Source organism: Pseudophryne corroboree, chromosome 4 (genome assembly GCF_028390025.1).
Source record: "Pseudophryne corroboree isolate aPseCor3 chromosome 4, aPseCor3.hap2, whole genome shotgun sequence".
Lineage (NCBI taxonomy): Eukaryota > Metazoa > Chordata > Amphibia > Anura > Myobatrachidae > Pseudophryne > Pseudophryne corroboree.
In genome coordinates, this window is record NC_086447.1 from 574619450 (window position 1) to 574646342 (window position 26893).

General features: G+C 44.9%; 1 protein-coding gene across 4 annotated transcripts in view; it reads left to right on the forward strand.

Annotated features, from left to right (window-relative positions):
* Positions 1-26893, forward strand: part of FUCA2 (alpha-L-fucosidase 2) — a 237734-nt gene that overhangs the window by 176167 nt on the left and 34674 nt on the right. For 3 of the 4 annotated variants that reach the window (XM_063917472.1, XM_063917473.1, XM_063917474.1), the window contains 5 exons: positions 7518-7705; positions 21200-21539; positions 22442-22652; positions 25944-26134; positions 26707-26815. In XM_063917472.1, the coding sequence (XP_063773542.1) occupies positions 7561-7705; positions 21200-21539; positions 22442-22652; positions 25944-26134; positions 26707-26815 (996 nt within the window). In that variant the 5' untranslated portion in view covers positions 7518-7560. Of the gene's footprint in view, positions 1-30; positions 360-7517; positions 7706-21199; positions 21540-22441; positions 22653-25943; positions 26135-26706; positions 26816-26893 lie in introns of those variants that run through there. The other variant, XM_063917471.1, reaches the window with a different exon arrangement.

Sequence of the window (26893 nt, forward strand, 5' to 3'; positions counted from 1 at the left end):
ACTGTAAAGGCAGTACTAGAGGCAGGCAGGCACGGCACGCTGCTGTTTCCTTACTCAGACAGCGGCGGCTGTGTCATGTGACAGCAAGCACACAGCACTGGAAGGAGACGCCGCTGCTGCTGCAGTGTCCTGTAACCACCGGCAATGTCCTGGTACCGGGCGCCGCTCCCTCTGCTGGCCGCCCTGCTGCTTCTTCATCCCGAACAGCCAGCCGGGGCTGCGGCCAGAGTGACGTATGAGCCCACCTGGGAGTCCCTGGATTCCCGGCCCATTCCTGACTGGTTTGATGACGTCAAGTTTGGAATCTTCATTCATTGGGGCGTATTCTCCGTACCCAGCTTCGGGAGCGAGTGGTTCTGGTGAGCAGGGGATGGCTGCATAGGGCACAGTACTCTATGTATTAGCGGCTGCTTATTGCCTACAGTGCACCCGCAGCGCTGCCTATGGAGCAGTGGGGTCCGGGGCACACTGAGCACCCGCATTTAGCAGGAACAGGAACAGTGCAACACTACAGATTTCTAGATTTTGATTGCTTTATACAGTTCTCAGTCAGTCCGTAACTAGACATTCTAGCGCTGTGTGCAAGAAACAGCATCGGCGCGCACCCCCTTCCAATTTAAAATAGGACCGGCGCGCTAAAAATATAGGGGCGCGGCTTCACGAGGGAGGGGTGCGGCCACAAAATAATGCAAATTCATATTACACTGCACAGTAGTCTCCATTATTCAAATTTCGCCGCACAGTAGTGCCACTACACCAGATCAAGCCCCTTTTACACATTACACCACGTAGAGTCCCCTTCTTACACATTACGGCAAGCAGAGTTCCACGTGTCTCAGTCACACAGCGCATGTTCCAGTGACATAGCGGACGCGACCCAGTCACACAGCGCACACGTATTCCAGTCACACAGCGCATGTCTCACCCACACAGCGAACATGTCCCAGTCACACAGCGCATGGCCCAATCACACAGGCTGCGAGTGCCGCTGTGTTTCCCATCACAGTGTGCACGGTGCTGCCAGCGACAGACAGCCAGGAGGAAGCAATATCACCGCCTGGGTCTGGGTGCGCAGTGCGAGGCTTGGAACGCACAGCCAGGAAGTCAGTTGGAACGCACAGGCTGCAAGCGCCGCTGTGTTTCCCATCATAGTAACCAGACACAACCTTCCTATCACACTGAAGGCTTACGGGTGGCGGTGGCGTTGAGCGCATCCCCATTGTAGTCACAGTGGGGATGTGTGCAGTTGTGCCTTCAGGGCGACTGCGCTGTGTGCCAGGCACCACTGGCACACACGTAGTTACAGCCCTATTTTAAGTATACAGTGTATTTATTACATAATAATATATTTTTTAAAATAAAATAAGGGCGTATGGTCACAGAATAGTACCAATTCACATTACACTGCACAGTAGTGTCCGTCAGTTACATTACACCACACAGTAGTACCCATTATACACATTACCTCAAGTATAGCCCCTTATACAACACAGGCAAAAAAAATCCTGATTCATGCCCTTTACATTGTTTGTCATTTTTCCTCCTTATTGTAATGCCCCTTATACATTATGGCCCTCATTCCGAGTTGATCGCACCAAGCAATTTTTTGCTGCTGGTGCGATCAACTAATCTCCGCCTATGGGGGAGTGTATTTTAGCATAGCAGCACTGCGAATGCTTGTGCAGCCCTGCTATGCTAAAAGAGGTTCCTGCAAAACAAGACCAGCCATGGACATACTTACCCTGTGCGACGGATCCAACGATGATGGGCACGGCTTTGACGTCAGACATCCGCCCTCCGTCCGCCTGGACACGCCTGCATTTTCCGTACCACTCCCCGAAAACGGCTCCAAACGATGAGTTGCCGCCCCGGAACGCCTTCCTGCAGTCAATCTTCTTGCGGTCGCCGCTGCGACCGCTTTCTTCGTAGGCAACGACGCGCGTGCGCATTACGGCCCCCGAGTTTGCGAATGAAAGCACGCTGCGATTGGGTCGGAATGACCGCCTATGCCACACCGTAATGCTCATTACACATTATTTCACACACTGTAATGCCCATTCCACATTATGCCACACACCGTAACACACATTACACGTTATGCCACACACACCGTAATGCCCATTACACATTATGCCACACACCGTAATGCTCATTACACATTATGCAACACACTGTAACACCTATTACAACTTATGCCACACACCGTAATGCCCATTTCATAGTATGCCACACACTCATGCCCATTACACATTAAGCTGCACATCGTAATGCCCATTCCAGATTATGCAACACATCGTAATACCCATTTCACATTATGCCACATACCGTAACGCCCTTTACATGTTATGCCACACCGTAATGCCCAGTTCATATTATGCCATACACTCTTATGCCCATTACACATTATGCCACATACAGTTATGCCCATGACACAATTTTATGCCTTACACACAAAAATGTCTCTTAAAAATGATGTCCCACAGTAAGGCTTACCTGCTCGTTGCCAAGGGTTTCCTGCTCTGGGTTCCATTCTTGTTGCCAGGGGTCTAATGCTTATTGCCTGGGGTCTCATACTCGTTGCCAAGGGTTTCCTGTTCTGTGTTCCATGCGCACTGCCAGGGGTCTCATGTTCGTTGCCAAAGTTTTCCTGCTCGTTGTCAGGGGGTTTAATGCCCTGGGTTCCACGCTTGTTGGCAGGAGTTTCATGCTCATTGCCACAGGGGTTCATATGCCGCCACCACCCCGGCTGCAGCAGGCGTCGTGGGCTGCGTGGGCGCCCGCTACAGCTGACAGCATTGAGGGAGACATTCAGATGCTAGAAGTCCTACTTAACCTCTAGCGACTGTCTCCCTGCTCTCCTCCAGACGTTAGAGGTGAAGTGGGACCTCTAGCGTCTGTCTCCTTCAATGGTGTCGGCTGCAGCAGGCGCCCAAGCAGCAGGGTGTCTGTGGCTGCACCCTCAGGTCTCCAGGCGCTTTTACACATTATGGCAGGCAGAGCCCCTTGTTACACATTATGGCAGACAGAGCCCCCTTTTACACATTACGGCAGACAGAGCCTCCTTTTACACATTACAACAGGCAGAGTCCTCCTTTTACACATTACGGCAGGCAGTGTCCCCCTTTTACACAGTACGGCAGACAGCGTCCACCTTTTACACAGTACGGCAGGCAGGGTAAATACTGGCTGCTTTATTTTTACACTGCAAATTAGATTGCAGATTGAACACCTCACACCCAAATCTAACTCTTTCTGCACATGTTATATCTGCCTCCCCTGCAGTGTACATGGTTTTGCCCAGTTGCTATCAAAAATCCTGCTGCAATCAACTTGGAATTACCCCCATAATACAGAAGATTTAAGTAATACATTAAAAGATAAACCACACAGACATAAAAGAAAATCCTGAGCATACAGAAAGAATAATGCATGATTGGTGTAGGCATTTTGGGTAATAACTTCCAAGGGTTGTGTATTCCACCCTCACAAGGTACCAGGTGCGGCAGCCATCTTGGACGCATTGCGCAGGATTACCCAGGGTGGAATAGTCTACCCCTAGATGAGATGACATAAAATGGGGAGTCCTAAAGTTCAGAGTAGGGTTCCAACGAACCCATCAGGTCCATGTATTTTTCATCCCATCCACAAGCGCAACAGATAAGGCAGCCATGTTGGGCGCACTACGAAGGTTACGCTGTGGGATACAAGGGCCAAATGCATGTATAGGAAAACTGACACGTGTGTAGGAGTATGCTATACCCTGCATGGAAAGATCCAAATGAAGCACACCCTGCCTGGAAAGATCCAAATGAAGCACACCCTGCCCACGGAGGAACCGTCCAAGTCAGCCATCTGGGGTTCACTGTGTAGGTTGCTGCTGGCAGGGTGTGCAATCAATGGAGGTTAACATTACTGGGATAGCACACAGTAGGGTGGAAGTACGCTGTAAGGAGAAAGAGAAGAGAAAAACACATTTGCAGGAAAACTACTAACATTATTTTGCGAAAATTGGAGTGGAGAGGAGTTTGGATCACAGTTTGATCTATATGCTCAGAGGTTTCTTAAATGGCAAAATCTTCTACCTTCTAACAGCACTGATTTTCCCCAATCAGTCATAATTTTTGGTGGCTGCAAGGAGAATTCCTGGATCTTCCCCATAATGAATGTTATTGGGACAGTTCATGGTTTGTATAATCAAAGTGTATCCCATCTTGTCCTGATAGGGAAACTTGGCAGATGTATCTGCTCTGCAAATTGTTTTCAAATGTAAATGCAAATGTAATACTTTTTTTTTTTTTAATTATTATTATTAACATTAAATGTGTTCAAAACAGAATCTAAAAGCTGGTTTCAGTAAAAGGCAGAAGAAATGTATATTCTTTGGATCTTTTATGGCTATTTATTGTCAGCTGACACCATTACATAATCCATCACCTGTGTGTTAAGGCTAACAATAGCAAAACAAGATTTTACACTTCCTGATTTACATGCCAGCGGTGACAAAGGGAAATACTCTTTAGAGGCGTGGCCATTCTTCAATTTTTTTAAATATTAGGCTGTTATTTCAGGTAGAAAAACAATTATTCTTTTGTTTATCTTGGTTTACTGTTCATTATTGATTAAGCTTATGTGTACTTTTAAGAAAAGATCATTCATAGAAATAGTTGCATTTGGCAAATTGTTTGACAAAATAACAAGTGATCATTAGAACATTATTTACCCTAAAATAGATAAGTGAGTTGTAATTGAAAATAACAAAATATTTTAAGTTGTAACTTGGTGGCATGGTGATGCAGTGAACAGCATTGTTGTCTTAGGTTCAGTCAGGAACATGGGGGTAAATTTACTAAGGACGGAGTTTATTAGAACTGGTAATGTTGCCCATAGCAACCAATCAGATTCTATCTATTATCTTCTAGAATCAGATAGATAAATTTTAAGTAGAATCCGATTGGTCGCTATGGGCAGCATCACCAGTTCTGAAAAACTCCCACCTTAGTAAATTTACCCCATGGTATGGTTAGTTAGTAAACTCTGTGCTTACATAAAATTATTTCAAGTACAGTACTCTAGTTTCCCCCCACAACTGAAATAGATATTGGTTTGTAAGAGGTGTGTTTATCAATCAGAGATAAATCATTTTTCCTGCATGTTTTAAAGAAACTGGTCTTTTTTTTTCACTTCTCAAAATTTTGAATTCCACTGAGAAATCTTTGTTTTCTCCATTGGCGCCTCATTGTTTGTATACAAATATTACCTCTATTTCCCTTTAAGGAGGCGATGTGTTGAAGCATCTCAGGGTAGCATTATACACAATTTATATGGTGTGGGAAACTATAATACATATCAGTGTGAGCTGGTAAATGTGTAACTTCCAGCCCCCCTCTGTCCGTCCAGTACAGCCACATGCCCCCTCTTACTCCTTGTGTCCCCTCCAGCCCTCTGTGCCTCCTGTGTCTATTCAGCCTCCAACCCCTGTGCCAGCCGCCTCAAATTTACCTTCTTCGTTGAAAGACGTTTTGCAGATTCCATAAGAATCCTCCTGCAGTTAGGGCAGCTGGGTACACAGGGCAGTCGGGCACACACACATACAGGACGTGACAGCTTTAGTGCTAAAGGCGCTGAGCAGACAGGATGCGGCAGGGGGCAAAGCTTTGCAAAAGCAGCCGGGCATGTGCAGCAGCTCCCCCTGTCCTGGGCAAACGATATAGTAAAATACACATGATATATCTTTAAGATATATCTTGAGATCTGGGAGTGGCTACACCCAGGAGCATGCTGTTGTTGACAATAGCTTCAAATCTTCTCTGCAGCAGGAGAAATCAGAAGCTACGACCAGCAGGACCGTGCACCGTTATCGTTCACAGACACTGAAGGATCTGCATTATCATCAACGATTTGTAGTTCCGATCCCGCAAAAATTGCCAAATCACTCATAATTTTGTCTAGTGTATACACTAGATGACCTGTAAATGATGATTTCTCGTTAACAATTTCCCTTGAACTCCCCCGGCAGCTCCCCGGCAGTCCTGGGCAAATATAGTACAATACACATGATATATCTTAAAGATATATCTTAAGATCTGGGAGTGGCTACACCCAGGAGCATGCTGTAGTTGACAATAACTTCAGATCTTCCCTGCAGCAGCGAAGATCAGAAGCTACGACCAGCGGGACCGCACATCATGATCGTTATCGTTCACAGACACTGAACAATCTGCAGTATTATCAACGATTTGTAGTTCTGATCCGTTGGAAATGGCCAAATCGCTCATAATATTGTCTAGTGTATGGGCACCTTATGGGCACCTTTAGCGGCTCACACATGCGCACTATGGTCACAGACACAGAAGAGGAGATCACATCAGTGCTACGCTGATGTGGAAGCGCCCATACCCGGATGGGTGAGATAACACATCTCCTCTCTAGTGACTAACAAATTGATAAATACATATAAAATACAGCAAAAAGCAATATAATCTGACGGGTTGGGTATGAATCCCCAGCATGTGTTGGGATTCTGGCAGTCAGGATCCCTAATGCTGGTATTTTGACTGCATCCCAATCTGACACAAAATAGCAATTGATGATAAATATAAACCTTAATTGGCTATTGGTCCTGATGTTTGTGGTTGAGAAAATGAGATGGTTCAGTTGGTCCATTGGGGCAAGGCATAAAATGGCTGAATAAAATCTGGCTATACAGTATGGTAAAATATGTTGGCACTATGTCAGAGGAAAATAAATATTTAAATAGATAACTATTCTATAAGTCATTGCCAGCTTTCAAGGCTATAATGCATTGTCATCTGATATATTAATTGGTTTTAAAGTACAGTATCTTTCTTTCACCATTCAGTGGGCCTGTTTCAGATATGTACGGTTTTGCACAGGAGCAGGGAAGCAGCTGTGCAATACTGTACAACTACTACGCTACTGCTGCAGGATGCGCTTATAGGTAAAAGACGCCTCCTGACAAAATTTACGATCTGAGTGCTGTGTCTGAAGATCGGATCACCATTGTGGCCATCTCTGCCGGGGCCAGGAAATCTTAATCCAGTCACGCAGAGCCTGGCCTTAGCAATCCTACAAAACTGCAAGGACATGCCCACGTTTTGTAGAACGGTCCCTGTTAACGCCTATGCTCCACCTCCCAATTTTTGTAGCATGTCAGTCATGCTGTGGCTAAGGGGTGACTGTGAGCGATCATGCAGGACTTGTTCTGCACATGCGCACTTCACCCCCACCATCAGGTTAGTACATAGACCACCTGATTTGTATCTGTAAATCCCACTCCTTTCTTGTGATGTTACACAACAATTACAGGGCATATTGATGATTTATTGTAGCTGGTAAATGTTTGGCTTTATTTTATTTTTTTCAGTGTCAAACAAGAGTTAACTGGTTGTTTATTGTAAGGATATAACCCTTAAACTTCTGCGGATGTGAACTGCTTCAGTGTGGTTAAATAAAATAGATACATTTACTTTTTCATGTTTAATGTTGCCCATTTTTAGGTGGTATTGGCGAGGAGAAAAGTCATGGCCTTATGTAAATTTTATGTCAAATAATTACCCCCCCAACTTCAGTTACGAAGACTTTGGGCCTCAGTTTACAGCAGAGTTCTATGATCCGCAACAGTGGGCAAGCACTTTAATGGCATCAGGGGCCAAGTATGTTGTCCTTACGTCAAAGCACCATGAAGGTAAATACAGAAGTTTCCATGTTATTGCTATGTATTATTTAAATGTGGTATCCTCCTCATCAGCACTCATAGAATATAGAAATGTTTAATACATATGAATCAAACAAAAGGATTACAATGAAATTTGATGTATAGAAGCTGGTTCTTGTATGGGTTAAATATAGGGCTAAATGTAATAGGGTGTGAGTTTTTTGTGCGAGTCAAACTCACACATTCTCGCACATTTTGAAGGTGTGATATTGTCCCGAAACTCACAAATGTAATAGGGTGTGAGTTTTAGGGTCCCACGTAATTCGCATGCAACTTCTCACGAGTATTCATACTAGGAAGCATGTGAGTTTCTGACCAACCGGAATGCGAGTTGCACAGATTTAAAGAAAGTCACTCATTGGTGCTCAAAAGTCACCTGACTTGTACTTCACACACCTTATATAAGTCCCAGCTCACCCATTTTGACCTTTGGTAGGTATAAGAAGGAGAGGAGAGAGTTTGCTGTTTGAGAGAGAGAGAGAGTGTTTGTAGTTGTTCTTGCTATCACTATGTCTTTCAGACTTAGGGTAGGATGTACTAACCATCCGCGGTATTAAACATATGTGATTAGTATCGCAAAGGACAGCTCTTCCAATAAGAGCTGCCCTTAGCGATGCCAGGACTTCCGGGTTTCGGACCCGGGAGTTCCTCTGCACATGTGCAGTGGCCATGGGGGTGTTGGGAGTGATCCGATTTGATCCTTCTCAGGAAAGATGCGGAACAGCACCTCCGCACCGAAGCCCCGGCATCCAGGGCTTAACGCATATGGACATGTAGTAAAACGGGTGTGGTTCGTTTTATCGACAGTATCTAGGTCGACAATGTTTAGGTCGACCACTATAGGTCGACAGTCACTAGGTCGACATGGATGGAAGGTCAACAGGGTTTCTAGATCGACATGTGCTAGGTCGACAGGTCTAAAGGTCGACATGGGGATTTTTATTTTTTTTTGGTGTCGTTGTCTTCGTAAAGTGACCGGGATCCCAAATTAGTGCACCGCGTCCCCTCGCATGGCTCGCTTCGCTCGCCATGCTTCGGGCATGGTGCCTTCGCTTCGCTCGGCACACTTTACCGTTCCAATCGTAGTCCACGTGGATCGTTAAATATGAAAAAATCCCCAAAAAAATAAAAAATGTGAAAAACTCATGTCGACCTTTAGACCTGTCGACCTAGCACATGTCGACCTAGAAACCCTGTCGACCTTCCATCCATGTCGACCTAGTGACTGTCGACCTATAGTGGTCGACCTAAACTTTGTCGACCTAGACACTGTCGATCTTCAGACCGGATCCCAGTAAAACACCCGATAACAGGGGTTTTACCGCATATTTCCTTTTGTACATCCCGCCCCCAGTATCAGGGGTGAGGAGAGCCAGGAGGTGGATGAGGAGATGATTCTCACCCAGGGTCACACTGAGGAGGAGAGCTGTGAGGAGAGCCAGGAGGAGGAGGCTGAGGAGCCAGCTGCACCTGCACCTGGGAAGACATGCACTGGGAGAAATGTTAGTCTCTCCTACAATGAGAACTGCACGCTTGTGCATACCATGGTGGGGGTGTTTCCAAAGCTTCTGGGAGATCATGCACACTGGACGCATGCATCCTGCAAGGAGGCCATGTGGCAGACCATCACGGACGCTGTCAATGCAGTCAGCACCTGCAGCTGTGATGTGAAGAACATCAAAAAATGCTTCAATGATGTAAATTGGATGCTGAAGATGAAAATGGCCGATGAAATGCGTGATGGACGCAAGACAGGTAGAGGAAGATGAGTTCCTGTGCATTACACCAGCTATGACCAGGAACTCCAACTAGTCATCCTGCCTGAAGCTCATATCGAGGACACAGACCGTCCACCAGCCCCCAGATGTCCTGGTGAGTAAACAAACAAATGCCGCCTTTTAACTATAGTAACCTAAATCAGTGTAACATTATCCTTTTTTAACCTCTTCAGTGACAAATTAATGTTACTGTATAATAAATTTTTGAAAAATTGATGTAAAACAGCGTTGTCTGTAAATAGTTTTTAATATTGCTAATATTTACCGATTTTGTAACAAATACTGGATAGTTAAAAGTCCAAAAAGAAATGCAAATAAAATGATCTGTTTTTTTTTATTTAAAAGTAAACGGACATATATCAGAATCAGAATCCGCTTTATTGGCGAGGTATACTTGCGTATACTAGGAATTTGTCTTCGGTTTGCTATACAACAGCCAAGTAGGTAACAGATAAGCAGGTGGTGGGGGGGTAGGCAAGTAAAGTCACACAGATAGGTATACCGTAGGGACACGTTAGTTACATCTACGTCTAGTCAGTCAATGTTCAGGAGTCCAGCAGGCGGACCGCTTGGGGAAAGAAACTTTTGAGGCTTCTGGTGAACCTGGCGGGAGCGGCCTTGTAATGCCTGCCTGAAGGAAGCAAGTTAAACATGCTGTGGCCGGGGTGTAGCTGGTCTTTTACTATCTTCATTGCCCGCTTTTTAGCTCTGGACAGGTACAGGTCCTGGACTGAGGGAAGGTCGGCCCCGATTATCTTCTCTGCGGTTCTGACCACCCTTTGGAGCCTGCATCTGTCCCTCGCGCTGACGGAGCTGTACCATACCAGTATCGAGGAGCACAGTACCGACTACACAATCGCGGAGTAGAAGCGGAGCAGAAGCTTCTGTGGGATGTTGAACTTCCTTAGTTGCCTGAGGAAGAACAACCTCTGCTGCGCATTCCCAACAGTGGTGTCAGCGTTGGACCCCCATTTAAGGTCCCGGGAGATTGTGGTCCCTAGAAACTTGAAGGAGTCCACTAGCGATACCACACTGTCAGCAATCGTTAGCGGAGGTGCACTAGATGACTTCTTCCTGAAGTCCACTATCATCTCGACAGTTTTGAGGGGGTTGAGATCAAGGTTGTTGTGGATGCACCACTGGGCCAACCGGTCTACTTTCCGTCTATAGGCTGATTCGTCCCCGTCCTTGATGAGGCCGATGACGGTGGTGTCATCGGCAAATTTGATGATCTTTACTGATTGCGCCTCTGAGGTGTAGTCATTTGTGTACAGGGAGAAGAGCACTATCCCTGATGAGTTTAAAAGTTTTTGTTTGAGAATCCTATAAAAGTGATCCCTTCAATTGTATGAGTATGAGCCACCCTAGCAGAGTAAGTGACATTTGCAACTGTGCGCAATATGCGCCCTAGAACCAGCAAACAGTGTTGTTCTCTAGGCAAGTCCATTAGCAAACAATGACAGTGTTTAGTATCCTTTATGATGCATGTTCAGCAATAGGGATATGTATTACAAACTATTAAACAGTACTGATTTTTCTCATACGTCCTAGAGGATGCTGGGGACGACATCAAGACCATGGGGTATAGACGGGATCCGCAGGAGACATGGGCACTCTAAAGACTTTTCATTGGGTGTGAACTGGCTCCTCCCTCTATGTCCCTCCTCCAGACCTCAGTTTTAGAAATGTGCCCAGGTCGACTGGATGCACTCTGAGGAGCTCTACCGAGTTTCTCTGAAAAGACTTATGTTAGGTTTTTTATTTTCAGGGAGATCTGCTGGCATCAGACTCCCTGCTTCGTGGGACTGAGGGGGCAGAAGCCGAACCAACTTCCCCAGAGTTTCATGGCTCTGCTTCTGGCTGACAGGACACCATTAGCTCCTGAAGGGAACTGAACGCTAGCCGCGTCTAGATGCTCACTCCCACAGCACGCCGTCACCCCCCTCACAGAGCCAGAAGTCAGAAGACAGGTGAGTAGGAGAAGAATGATCTTCAATCAAGTAAGTGACGGCTGAGGTGCGGCGCAGCTGGCGGGAGCGCAGTGCGCCATTGCTGCCCACACACACAGGCACTGCAGGGTGCAGGGCGCGGGGGGGCGCCCTGGGCAGCAAGAAAAATAACTCAAACTGGCTAAAAGGGGGCATAAGATGCAGCTGGCACAGCCCTACCCCCACCAGTATAAATAATAAGTCAATATACTGAGTGTAAGGGCGCGCCATTGTGGGGGCGGAACTTCTTCCTCAGGCAGCCAGCACACTACTCAGTGCCATTTCTCTCTCTCCTCAGGCTGCAGAGAACACGCTGGTCCTCTCCTCCACTTCTGACAAGTACAGGGTGCTATAAAGGGGGGGGGGGCACAAAGCGATTGTGGTGCATTTGATAGTGTATATTACTATTTAAAAGCGCTTTTGGGCTGTGGACATACTGTGTTCACAGGCAATACTGGCTCTGTGTTTGTGAACTGGCTGCTCCTATCCTGTGTCCCTCTGACAGATTTTACTGTGGGTCTGTCTCCAAAATAAGTCCCAGTGTGTCTGTGAGTGTGGTGTACACGTGTGAGGCATGTCTGAGGCAGGGAGTTCCTCCCCGGAGGAAGCCATTTTAGGGACACAGAGTTGTAATGTGGTGGCGCTACCGGCACACCAAGAGCCTGCATGGGTGAAAGAGCTACGTGACAGTATGCATCTGATTAACCGTAGATTGGATAAGTCTGAATCTAAGGCTGCATGCTGGAGAAAATCTATGGAAGATGTGATTTTTCAGGATGCTGTTATTCCTTATGCGGGCGGCCCCTCTGGGTCACATAAGAGACCATATGCAAATGTTGTAAACACTGATACCGACACGGATTCTGATTCTTATGTCGACAATAGTGAATCCAGAGAGATAAATCATAAATTGGCAAAAAGTATACAATATATGATTGTGGCTATAAGGGACGTGTTAGAGGTTACAGAAAGCACTCCTGTACCTCAGGAGAAAGCTTATTTATGTAAGTAAAAGAAATCCTAAGTCACGTTCCCTCCTTCACACAAACTAAATGCTCTGTTTGAAGGGATGTGGGTGAATCCTGATAAAAAATTACGTATTCCCAAAAGGATTCACATAGCTTATCCTTTCCCGGTTGAAGACAGGAAAAAATGGGAGTCACCCCCTGTGTTAGATAGTGCACTTTCCAGGTTGACAAAGAAGGTAATTCTCCCTTCTCCTGGCACGGCTTCTCTTAAAGAGCCGGCAGATCGCAAAATGGAAACGACATTGAAATCCATTTATGTTACCAATGGTACACTGCTCAGGCCCACTATTGCCTGCGCTTTGGGTGAGTCGCGCTATTGAAAAATGGTCAGAAAGCGTGTCATCAGAAATTGACACGATTGCTAAAGAGGAGATACTCCTTAAGTTAGGGAATATCAAGGACGCTGCCGCCTACATGCTGGAAGCAATGAAGGATATTGGACTCTTGAGTTCACAAGCCGCTACCATGGCAGTATCGGCTAGGCGGGCGTTATGGATTCGCCAGTGGAGCGCGGATGCAGATTCCAAAAGAAACATGGAGGCTCTCCCATATAAAGGTGAGGCCTTATTTGGCGATGGCCTGGATGCGTTAGTCTCGGCGGCTACCGCAGGTAAGTCAACATTTTTGCCCTCTGCGCCTGCACCGGCAAAAAAGACCCATCACCCGCAAATGCAGTCCTTTCGGCCCAATAAATACAAAAAGACGAGAGGTTCCCCATTCTTTGCAGGTAGGGGAAGGGGGAAAGAAGCCCACACTGGCTCCAGGTTCCCAAGAGCAAAAGTCTACCCCTAATTCTGCCAAATCCCCAGCATGACGCTGGAGCTCCCTTGCGGGAGGCCGCTCGGGTGGGGGCACGTCCCAAACTCTTCAGCCAGGATTGGATTCTGTCTGGCCTGGACCCCTGTGTGTTGCAAATAGTATCCCAGGGATACAAACTAGAGTTTCAAGACGTTCCCCATGCCGATTTTTCAAATCGACCTTGCCAGCTTCTCCGCCAGAGAGAAGCAGTAACAGCTGCAATCCAAAAATTATGTCAAGACCAGGTCATAGTCCTGGTACCGTTGTCACAACAAGGGCGGGGTTTTTATTCAAGCCTCTTTGTTGTTCCAAAGCCGGATGGCTCGGTCAGACCGATCCTAAATCTAAAAGATCTGAATTTCTTCATGAAAGGGTTCAAGTTCAAGATGGAATCACTTCGGGCGGTGATTGCCAGTCTGGAGGAGGGGGACTACTTGGTGTCGGTGGACATAAAAGATGCTTACCTGCATGTTCCCATTTATCCTCCTCACCAGGCTTATCTGAGATTCGCGATTCAGGATTGCCATTACCAATTCCAGACGTTGCCTTTCGGTCTCTCCACGGCGCCGAGGGTATTCACCAAGGTGATGGCAGAGATGATGGTCCTCCTTCGTCAGAAAGGAGTCAATATAATCCCTTATCTGGACGACCTCCTTATAAAGGCGAGATCCAGGGAGCAGTCAGGGCCAGAGCTTCCACTAGGCAGCTTTAGGCAGCTGCCTAGGGGCGCCGGGACCTGAGGGGGCGGCCTGTTACAGCTGCCTAAAAAAGGTAGCATTGTCCTACCTTTTACAGCCACTGCAATCCCCCAGAATGCCTATCTTACAGTAGCCGTGACTGCTAAGCTCCCGTATTGCAGCCTCCAGCTCCACCTCCACCCGGCACAGGCAGTAACTTTGACAGCTCCTGGAGTCCTGGCTGGGGGTGACATGCAGCACTGCTCTTAATTCCAGGCTCTTTCACAGACTACTCAGTTTCAACTCTGCACTGCAGCCTGCAGGTAAGGTGGCTGCACAGTGCATTCTCTGCATTGATAAAGAAAGAGGGCGAGAGCAGCGGTTTGGTGAGGGGGTGGGGGGAGGAGATAAGGAGCAGGCATGCACACAGTCTGGGAGGATGAGCAGCAGCATGCACACAGATTTTTTTTTGGGGGGGATAGAACAGCAGACATTTAACAGAGTAGGGGGGAGGGGGTGAGAGCAGCCTTTCATCTGAAGGGTGGGTAGGGGGAAGGGGCAGAAGTTTTGCCTAGGGTGCCGAGAAACCTTGCACTGTCCCTGGGAGTAGTTATTACAAAACATATCCCTCTCCCTGTCAATACTCCAACACGGGTGGATCATAAATTACCCAAAGTCACAGTTGGAACCGACAACAAGGTTGTCTTTCCTCGGGATGATTCTGGACACAGAAGTTCAGAGAGTATTTCTTCCGCTGGAAAAGGCTCTGGAAATCCAGAAAATGGTATAACAGATATTGAAACCATCAAGTGTGTCGATCCATCAGTGCATTCGGTTGTTGGGGAAGATGGTGGCGGCCTATGAGGCCATACAGTTTGGCAGGTTCCATGCCAGAGTATTCCAGTGGGACCTGTTGGACAAGTGGTCGGGGTCACACCTAAACATGCACAGAAAGATAATCCTGCCGTCAAAAACCAGGATTTCGCTCCTGTGGTGGTTGCACAGCTCTCACCTGCTAGAGGGACACAGGTTCGGGATTCAGGACTGGGTCCTAGTAACCACGGATGCAAGTCTCCGAGGCTGGGGAGCAGTCTCTCAGGGAGAAAACTTCCAGGGACGTTGATCACAACAGGAAGCCTGTCTTCACATAAACGTTCTGGAGCTAAGAGCCATTTACCACGGCCTTCAACAAGCGGTACATCTTCTTCAAAACCGTCCCGTGCAGATCCAGGCGGACAATGTAACAGAAGTCGCATACATAAACAGGCAGGGCGGAAGGAAAAGCAGAGCGGCAATGGCAGAGGCAACAAAAATCCTCCACTGGGCAGAAAAACATCTACAAGCTCTGTCAGCAATATTCATTCCGGGAGTAGACAACTGGGAAGCAGAATTCCTCAGCAGACACGGTCTCCATCCAGGAGAGTGGGGCCTCCACCAAGAAGTCTTTGCAGAGGTGACAAGTCTTTGGGGAGTTCCTCAAATAGACATGATGGCATCTCGTCTCAACAAGAAGCTTCGGAGATACTGTTCCAGGTCGAGAGACCCTCAAGCAGTAGCAGTGGATGCACTGGTGACCCAGTGGGTGTTTCCGTCAGTGTATGTTTTCCCTCCACTTCCGCTGACCCCAAAAGTACTCGGGATCATAAGAAAGACAAGGGTTCAAGCAATCTTCATTGCCCCAGACTGGCCAAGAAGGGATTGGTACCCAGATCTTCAGGAGTTACTCATAGGAGATCCTCGGCCTCTTCCTCCTCGGGAGGACCTGCTTACCGCGGCTACGTTTGACGGCATGGCTGTTGAGCGCCGTATCCTAGCCAGGAAGGGTATTCCTAAGGAGGTCATCCCCACCCTTATTCAGGCCAGAAAGGGAGTAACGTCAAAACATTACCACCGTATTTGGAGAAAATATGTGTCTTGGTGAGAATCCAAGAAAGCTCCTACAGAAGAGTTTCACTTAGGACATTTTCTCCATTTTTTGCAAGATGGTGTGGAGACGAGCCTACGATTGGGGTCAATCAAGGTCCAGATTTCGGCCTTGTCAGTGTTCTTCCAAAAACAATTGGCCTCTCTTCCAGAGGTTCAGACCTTCGTGAAAGGGGTTCTGCACATCCAGCCTCCATTCGTGCCTCCAGTGGCACCATGGGACCTTAACGTGGTATTGCAGTTCCTTCAATCGGATTGGTTTGAGCCTCTACAAAAGATAGAGTTGAAGTTTCTCACTTGGAAAGTCGTGATGCTTTTGGCATTGGCATCCGCAAGGTGGGTGTCTGAATTGGGGGCCTTGTCTCACAAGAGCCCTTACCTGATTTTCCATGAAGATAGGGCAGAGTTGCGAACTCGCCAACATTTTCTTCCTAAGGTGGTTTCTGCTTTTCACATAAACCAACCTATTGTGGTGCCAGTACTGACACATTCACTGATTCAAAGTCTCTAGATGTGGTTAGAGCTTTGAAAACCTATGTTGCTAGAACAGCTCGTATACGGAAAACAGAGGCTCTGTTTGTCCTGTATGATCACAACAAGATTGGCTGTCCTGCTTCCAAGCAGACTATTGCACGTTGGATTAGAAATACGATTCAGCAAGCTCATACTACGGCTGGATTGCCGTTACCGACGTCGGTAAAGGCCCACTCCACTAGGAAGGTGGGCTCATCCTGGGCGGCTGCCCGGGGAATCTCGGCATTACAACTTTGCCGAGCAGCAACTTGGTCAGGGTCAAACACATTTGCTAAGTTCTACAAGTTTGACACCTTGGCCGATGAGGACCTAAAGTTTGGTCAATCGGTGCTGCAGGGTCATCCGCACTCTCCCGCCCGTACTGGAGCTTTGATATAGACCCCATGGTCTCGATGTCATCCCCAGCATCCTCTAGGACGTATGAGAAAATAGGATTTTGATAACCTACCGGTAAATCCTTTTCTCCTAGTCCCTAGAGGATGCTGGGCGCCCGTCCCAGTGCGTACTTTACCTGCAGTTTAGTTATTACAGTTACACAAGTTGTGTTATCTTGGTTTCAGCATGTTGCTGCAATTGGTCATGCCTGTTGGCGTGTGTTATGTTGAATGCCATGTGTGCGGCATGGTTGAGGGTGTGAGTTGGTAGATATCTCACCACTAGTTAAGTAATTCCTTTCCTCGAAATGTCAGTCTCCCTGGGCACAGTTCCTACAACTGAGGTCTGGAGGAGGGGCATAGAGGGAGGAGCCAGTTCACACCCAATGAAAAGTCTTTAGAGTGCCCATATCTTCTGCGGATACCGTCTATACCCCATGGTCTTGATGTCGTCCCCAGCATCCTCTACGGACTAGGAGAAAAGGATTTACCGGTAGGTTATCAAAATCCTATTTTTACATTTATTTTTCCTCAGCTTCTGCACCAAGGAAGAAGGCACCTACTAAAAGGCAACGGACTGAGGCCCTCATTCCGACCTGGTCGCACGCAAGCGGATTGTAGCACTGCTGCGACCAGGTAATCGCCACCTACAGGCAGGGGCGGATTCAGAAGAAAATGAAAGGGGGGGCACCATGATAGGGGATCGGTAATAGTTATATTTACAACATGCACCTAAGGCACACGTGCTCCCAGATAAGAGGAGTGGTATCACAGGGGGCGTGGCCTCACAGAATACGCCATCAGGTAATGATTGGCTGTAGGAGCGCATCCTGGTTTATTGCCAATGTTTCACTCTGATGAAAAGGCTGATTGGGCCTGGAAATGTTGGTCACCTGTTCCATTAGTTATGGGAGCCTGGAAGGCACCCCAGCACAATATCATTATTATAGTTTTTAGTTGGTGGTGCCAGGTGCAGCATACCTTGTTTTGGGCACTGCAGTGAGACTCAGACTGCAGGACACGAACTGCCCATCTTTGATTAGCAGAAGCAGCCAGCTGGATCTCCAACAAGCAGCATAAGACATCTGCAGGACAGCCCTGTCACAATCACACGGGCCGCCTTCTCAAAGCTGAGCTGAGTTTGACTGCGCCTAGCATGGTGGTAAAGAAAGTGGAGGAGGAAGTGCTGCGAAACTGTGCGGTGCAGTGTTTGCTAAAATGAAGCATTCTGCGCCGTCATAAGTAACAGTCTTACTCGATGCTGGCATTTGAACCCCGCGCCTGGGCTGGACTCTGGCTGGCTGGCAGTGGGGGAGGTAGGTTGCAGTGTGAGCAGGGGGAGGCTGGAGCTGCAGCTCCAGCATCTCCATTGGTTACCACACAGACTTGCTGTTAGAGCAGCGGTGGGTCCTAGTGCCTGCCGGCTCTTTTATCAAATCTGACTGACGGAAATAGCAGTAGTGCTGCAGCTGTTCTCCTTTAAAAAAAAGAAGTCAGAAACAACAGGGGGGAAGGGGGTGTGGCACGGGCCCGAGTGCATACCCCCCTCCCGGATCCGCCTATGCCTGCAGGAGAGGGGGTAAACGCTGTGCAGGGGAGTGATCGCTTGTGCAGAGAGCTGCACAAACAAATGTTTGTGCAGTCTCTGCACAGCTCAGGACTTACTCAGCCGCTGCGACGATCTGGCATGGAGGTGACGTCAGGTTCCCTCCCTAGAAACGGCCCGGCACGCCTGCGTTCGACCGGACACTCCTTCAAAATGGTGAGTTTACACCCCCAGCCGGCCTCTTCCTGTCAATCTTCTTGCGGTCGCCGCTGCAAACGCTTTTTTCATTCTTTTCATCGCTGCGTCAGCGGAGTACATTGCGGCCCGCACGCATGCGCTGTTGAGACCCGATCGCACGGCTGCAAAAAAATGACAGCGCGCGATCGGGTCGGACTGACCCCCTGAAACAGACGAGATGGAGGCTGGTAAGTAGAACACAGAAAAAACACACACAATATTACATCCATACCTATGGGTCAGCTGGCCTCTGTAATATAATATAATGTCACATAACATTAATTACATAATTTAAATATGCCACAAACATATCAGTGATTATTTTTTACTATCATACTGAAAACACACTGATATGTAAAGGGTTTTTTTTAATGAAAAAACCCCCATAAAAGATTCTAGTAAAAACCATGCTTACATTGTGGTGTTTTCAATAATTTAATAGAGTTCCGACTGAATGCACCTGTGCTCGAGCATGGATATCTTTAAAACGTGCTTTGTTAGGTGGTTTAAATTATTAGTAATTTTTTTTTTTTACTTTTCTCTTTCAAAGTCCTTCTTGTGTTCGGATGCCTCCTCTGCTTGCCACACCACAAGTGCATGTGGTACCAGACAGGCCTGTTGGGCTGGTGGCGTATTCGGATGAGGAGGACACCATTTACTCACTCCCATGGAGACATGGAGACACCAGCCCCTAGCCCACCGTCCAAGCAGCAGCAACAGCCACTGGCCACGACTGTACCTACCATCCCAAGGGAACAACTAGCTCTATCACGTCACACTTTCAGACACCACCAGATGGCGGACATGTATAGGCAATCCTGCCCAATTGGCGCCATCACACATCAGCTGTGTAAGCTGAACCACACCATCACGGTGACCTGCACAATTTCAAAATGACACAGGCTACCCGGTAGCAAACACAGGCCATCCGGGAGCAAGCACAGGCCCTCTTCAGCCTACAAGCAGAGAGCAGATGTCCTGAAGGCCCATAAGAGATGCTCAGTCCACCTCAACAGTGAGCTCTCAAACCACCACCCCACAAACTACTTCACCGGTCACTCCCCCTGTACACATGCAAGGAGGTGCGCTTAAAGGGGCAGGGAGGGGCAGAGGCAGTTCTGCCTCAAAGTAAAAATTTCTTTAGTTATATTTTGTTGTTTTATGTTTCAGTTTGGGTTTTTTTAATGAAAAATGTTCAGTTAACAGTTTAAACAAATATTTTTTTGTGTAAATAGTTTTTACATCTTTTTGTACATTTTTTTTATTGTAGATGTGGGTACACATTAGGGAGTACATTAATGGAAATGTTTTTTTTTAATCATACATGTAGGTACACTATTTAGGGGTTACATTATGGGTAATGGGTTTTTAACACTTAAATGAAGAGATGAAGGAACGCTCATTGTGGCTACATCTAGGCACATTCAAGCCTCATTTGCCTAGACTGCGTTTGCGTATAAGGCATGCACGGGCCCCATTGAATGGGGCGGCGAAAGACACAGCTAGGTGCGGGCGTACGTAGCCGGCAGATTTGTAGTACACTATTTAGGAATTAAATTAATGTAAATGGGTTCTATAGCTTAGATATGTATTTAGATATGTTTATTGTAAATGGGCTTTTACAGTGTTATTTTTTCTTTTGTCATATTGATCCAGCCAATCTGAACTAGGTTGATTTTTTTAAAAGGTTTTAGGAGCGAGTTTAAAACTTGCATCCTGTTACATTGGCTGAGTTGTATGTTTTCTATAGAAATCATCTGGTTGAAAGTTTGATCATTGCTAGTTGCGGGATTGTGGGAAACATACAAGTTTGTATGTTCCCACACCCTATTACATTGTACGACTTCTAAAAAATATGCACGTTTTTCAGTAAACGCGCATATATCCCGAACTCACACCCTATTAAATTTTTCTGTAACCTCTTATATCGACTAGCTTTTGTTTGCCAATTAAAGTACATGTCAAACCCCACCAACTTTGAAATGTGGCTATTTTTGCTTTTGCTCATTAGAACATTGGCTTTTGTTTAGGCTTCCTCAATTTGTTCACTTGCAATTGTTACTCAGTTTGTTCACATAAGGAAATTAAGCAATCAGTATTCTGAAAAGTGCAGGGTTTTTGAATGCAAGTACTAGAGCAAGTGGGTATAGGGTCATTGAAAAAAACATTACTACAACAGTGGATATAAGGCCTAAAGGTGAAGTGAGAATTGGACATAAAGTATGGTAGGACAAATAATTCCACTTAATTGGTACTTACAGAAACATGTAGGTTTATTTACTAAGAATCAGGTTCTAAAATCCGTGGCTTCGTGTTTATGGCCAAAATTTAAAAGGACAATACTTTTATTAGCCGTGTAAAGTATACTAGCCAAGCATAAACATGATCGGAAGTGTTGCATTGTAGAACAAACCGCCTAGTAAGTAAATCGCATGGACTCATAGCATATCTTATCATACATGAAAAAATTTGACCAGAACTTTAATGGTTCAATAGTGACATTGTATATAGAGACATTTTTTAAATAATTGCTAAGTATACATATTTGCAAACTATTTACAAACTTATATTCCTTTTAAAGGTTACACCTTGTGGGGTTCCAAAGTCTCATGGAACTGGAATTCTGTGGATGTGGGTCCAAAGCGTGACCTTGTTGGGGAGCTGGCTGAGGCCATCAGGCAAACCACAGACATGCACTTTGGACTTTATCACTCTCTTTTTGAGTGGTTCAACCCTCTTTTTCAACTTGATAAAAATAATCTTTTCCAGACGCATTATTTCCCAGATGCTAAAACTTTGCCCGAGTTATATGAGATTGTTACGAAATATAAGCCGGAAATCCTTTGGTCAGATGGAGATGGTAATGCCCCTTATACTTATTGGAACAGCACTGGTTTTCTGGCTTGGCTGTACAATGAAAGGTAAGTTGGACATTTTTCATTATACATAGTAAGGCAGAATTATGGTTCAGAAGAACACAAATTAATTGTTACATTTTAGAAATTCACTGTAAAAATAAAAGTATACATCTAAGCTACTCTAAAGACAATAAGAAAATCATAAACTCCTCTGGATAACCTGTGTTGGATATTTGTAGCATGATATGGGCCAGTGCTGAAACAGGATCCCAACGTACAATGTTTACTGTTTGTGTGTTTTAACCACTGCATAGCCTGACTCTTTACATGCTCTGAATACCAGAGGTCCCAGCATTGGTTCACATGACTAACCAGATGTGACATCTCATTAGAACGAGCATAAAAGTGGGTTAACTGGAGTATACAACTCTTAAAGTTAGGTACAAACTATACATATTGTGGGCCAAACTGGCAGAGATTGGGTTGTCAGCTCAACAATTGTTTAGTATGTATGCTGACCAGGGTCCGACTGTTGGTCCAAAATGTACAGAATTAGCTTCCAATATAGCGTGTGCTGCATCCGCTATGCCTGTTCACGTTGTTTTCTAGTCATTAGAAAAATGCAGTGTGTATGGACATCGGCCCTATTGCTGCTGATCGTTGTATGAAGACATTAATCAGCGAGATGATTTAGAATCAAAGGATCTTTAAATTGAAATGATTATTGAGTAGTGTGTACGCTGTATATAGTCTGTTTTCTGGATCGTTTTGGTATGTCAAAATGGGTCTACTTGTTACCATTGTTTGACAAATCTTATAATGTGCGCCTAGGTTTCCTTGTCTGAATAAGAGGCAGATATAACAGAAAGTTACTTATTTAAAGAGCGGTATAAATTGTGGTTAGAATATTTTGCTGTCATTGTAGATTCTTTTTCACCCATACTTATTTTCCTCACACACTTTAGCCCAGTTCGAGATATTGTTGTAACAAATGACCGCTGGGGATCCGGCTGTATATGTAAACATGGGGGCTATTACACATGTAGTGACCGCTATAACCCTGGACACCTACTACCCCACAAATGGGAAAACTGCATGACCATTGACCAGCGCTCTTGGGGATACCGAAGGAATGCTTTAATCTCTGACATGCTGACCATTGAACAACTGGTGCAGGTGAATATATTTTTGAAACAAAAAAAAATTATATACACAACCCTACTACCAATGGCAGATATTCAAACTGACCTATGGGGTGCGTGCAATGTTTGATTATCAATATTAGCAAGCCACTTGTAGGAAGAAGAAGAGTAACCCATTCGCCACTGAGGCACTTTTTGGGCAGATCACATTTCATTGTCATATCAGTCATTTATTTGTGCAGCACCCATTACACGCATTCCAACTTTTTTTCTCCCATAAGACTTTTTTTCATAAAATACTATTTGTTTGCTTCTCTCTCCTTAAATGACAAAGAAAATCAACTCCAACGGCCAAAACACTGTTTTTATCTGAAATTGCAGGAAAGTGAACTAAAAACAGTTGTGTGTATTTTTTTTCTAACCATTACCAAGAAATACTTTGTAGTTCTTGCCATTAATCTACCTTTCCAAAACCTCAAAAAATAAAATAAAACAAAACAACAGGATATGCACTTGAATATGATTGTGCTTCTATTTTATTAGCATTAATAAAAATCAAAACATTTGTAAGAATAACATGGTAGCCCAACGTGATCTATAATTGAAAAATAGACAGTCTATAGCATGGGTCTTCAACCTGCGGCCCTCCAGCTGCTGCGGAACTACACATCCCAGCATGCCCTGCCTCAGTTTTAGCATACCTTAATAGCAAAACTGTGGCAGGGCATTATGGGATGTGTAGTTTCACAGCAGCTGGAGGGCCACAGGTTGAAGACCCATGGTCTATAGCATCATTTGAGGACACCTCTTTGTTTTACGGATTGGGGTGATCTGGAAATGAGAAACCCCATCTCTGGACTTCATGCTTTCTGTAGTTAGGGTGTTATTGTCTGGTGATAACCCAACAACTTCCTAAGAGAGCTAATTTTTTGAAAGATGGCATTCCTCTCTTTAAAACGAAGGTGCCGTCGAGTTTTTTTAGGTGTAGTGCGATCCCATTCCCTGGCACTTTACATTTGTTGTCAGTGAGGAATTTTCCATTAGGCATGTGCCTAGGGGTGGCACTTTCTGGGGGCAGCACATGGATGGTTGTGTTGGTACTACCAGCCTGAAATGTACCAGTAGCTGCAAAATATATCCACTGCACTGTACCATATGCCATCTTTAATGGAGTGTAAATGGGTAAGACATGCACATACTGCCCTGTAAGCTGTCCTACTTAGTAAATATGTTTACATAATTAAAAATAATACAAAATGTCAGTGGCTTTTTTTTATTATTCTATTAAATTTGTAATAATCAAATGATGGTTTATAACCAAAGAAAACAATAAAATTAGGCAGGGGGGAGGTGTACAGTTGTGACTACGGGCACCTTCACCCCTAAATCCGCCCCTGTTTGTTGGCAGTGTTTTTCCTGAGATGTCATTACAACTCAGTCAGCCCAACCTCCTCTCCAGGGCTTGCAGCAGATATCAGCAGTAGAGGAAAGATCAGGCCCATCTACTGACAGGGATTAAATTGCTAAGTATGATACAGTTTTACACCATTATAATATGTACTAGAAGTTGGAACTCAAGTATTTCTCAATTGACATTTGAGGATGCACATTCTGCCAGTTCTACTGTAGTTAAGTATTGTAGGCAGAACCTTATCTGTCCTGGTCCACACAGGACCCCATTTCCAGCATTGATTTTGAACCTACAGGGCCAATTGTAATAGCCTGCGATTCTAGTGAGATAGTCGTCAGATTTAAAATGTTAATTGGTTTAACCACTGGCCTGGCATGGTTCCATTGGTTGCGACCACACCAGGCTGTGCATTATCTGACCTGGTCACAAACAATGCAACCAGTCAGAAAAACAAAGTGGCCGGCTGCCGTAACATATTCTTCTAGCAGCCGCCAAATAACAGAGGAACCTCCGGGTCCCTCTGCATCCTGCACCCACCCCCCAGTGTCTGCCTTGCTGCTGATCACTGCTGATCGGTCAGCATGGCAAGACCCCCCACCCTGCAGCTGCACAGAGGAACAGCCATCTGGGAATTGTAAGTTAACCGCCTCATCCCCCTGGTGGCTGCAGCAGCTGGGAAAATCACATTTGCGATGATCCCGATGATGATGATGATCACGATGTTCAGATGTTTGGGGGGGAAAAATTATGTTTTACAAATTATTTAAAAAATAATAATTTTAATAAAATCGTTTTGGATAAGTTTCACTGTACATAAATGTTCTAATTCAATCATTAAAACCCCCCAGCAATTTCAAAGTGTTTTTTGAAAAATTAGTTTTTACCAGTTAAGTGATTAAAGGCAAAACCAAGCTCTTTAAATCTAGTGACTATCTCAATGGAATCACACAACTTCTGCAAATTGTGGACAATTACATTTGTTCATGATTCATTTATTAATTATGTCCTCCTTGCATGTTACTTACAAATGAGCACTGGTTATAGGACATTTATGCAGAATAAAACTAAGCTATACAGGTTGAGTATCCCTTATCCAAAATGCTTGGGACCAGAGGTATTTTGGATATGGGATTTTTCCGTATTTTGGAATAATTGCATACCATAATGAGATATGATGGTGATGGGACCTAAATCTAAGCACAGAATGTATTTATGTTACATATACTCCTTATACACACAGCCTGAAGGTCATTTTAGCCAATATTTTTTATAACTTTGTGCATTAAACAAAGCGTGTCTACATTCACACAATTCATTTATGTTTCATATACACCTTATACACACAGCCTGAAGTACATTTAATACAATATTTTTAATAACTTTGTGTATTAAACAAAGTTTGTGTTCATTGAGCCATCAAAAAACAAAGGTTTCACTATCTCACTCTCACTCAAAAAAGTCCGTATTTCGGAATATTCTGTATTTCGGAATATTTGGATATGGGATACTCAACCTGTAGTAAAATCTAACAACATTCTTGAGTAAAAATATTTTTTCCTCTTTTACATGAGGTTCTGATTCTATTAATTTGTCATTCAATATATTGTCATCATATATTAATCTCTAGTTTTCTGATTATTTTTAAAATGTTTTGTAACAACAATAGAATGTCAATAGTATCTGGGGGGAGTAGCATATGCTTATCTTGCACCTGGTTTGCAACACTGATTATGCTGTCACCTGGTTGTTTTAGTAAAAATGCAGTTGGCCTCTGTGTGTAGTTATCAGCAATGGTAAGTGTTCTACTGAAATACTAACAGTTCAGATGCAATCTGCTGGCTTACACTTTGTTATGCTGTTGCTACTTACGATTTATGTACCTGTGTGTAATTGTTTATTACATGCACTTTACAGGAGTTAGTTGAGACTGTATCCTGTGGTGGAAACTTACTGATGAATATTGGTCCCACTCATGATGGCAGAATCCCTGTGATATTTGAGGAGCGCTTAAAACAGATGGGAACGTGGCTTAAAGTCAATGGGGAAGCTATTTATAGTACACAGCCTTGGCGAGCACAGAATGATTCTGTAACTCCAGGAGTTTGGTAAGCATAATACTACTTTTGCCTCGTCTTCTTATTTTTACAGGGGTTGTACACCTTGAGACAAGTTTATTGACTTGTACTTTGACTTTTATGCGCTTCCTTAAATCTTTAATGCTGCACAGTGGATAAAAGATAAAACTGTATTCACAGAGCAGCTTTCTGCCATATTCAACTTCAGCAAACAAAGAAAACTTGTCTTGTAAATAGAAGCCGGGCTGATTGCGCAATATCTCATTCATGAGAGCACGCAGGAATGGATAAACATTAGAGTCCACTTTACATGGAACATTCCTGCCTTTTTGATAAAGAAAAGTAAAATAAAGTAGTCACTGATGTTAAAAGAAAAAACTCGTGACTGGTATTTATTTATGTTGGATTGAGTCTTTTGCTTGATGATGCTCACAATTACATTGCAGCTCTCTAACCAGGAAATGTTGCTACATTGCTTAGCCACACGCCCACATTTGATAACTTAGCTTCTGTCTTTTTTATTTTTAAACATTTTTCATAACTTTTTTGAATACATTTGCGGTTTGCAAGTTATTGTTAGTAATGAAGAATTTAATTGACAGGTATACATGTAGACCCAAAGAACAGTCTCTGTATGCTGTATTCCTGAAATGGCCCGTCAGCTGGAAATTACTACTTGGGGAACCGAGAGCTACCAGTGGACAGACAGAGGTACTTTTTCTGCTCTTCAGAGATGACTGTTTGGAAGTCTAGGATTTAGGTTCTGGTCATGTTCTCAGTAGTCTTTTT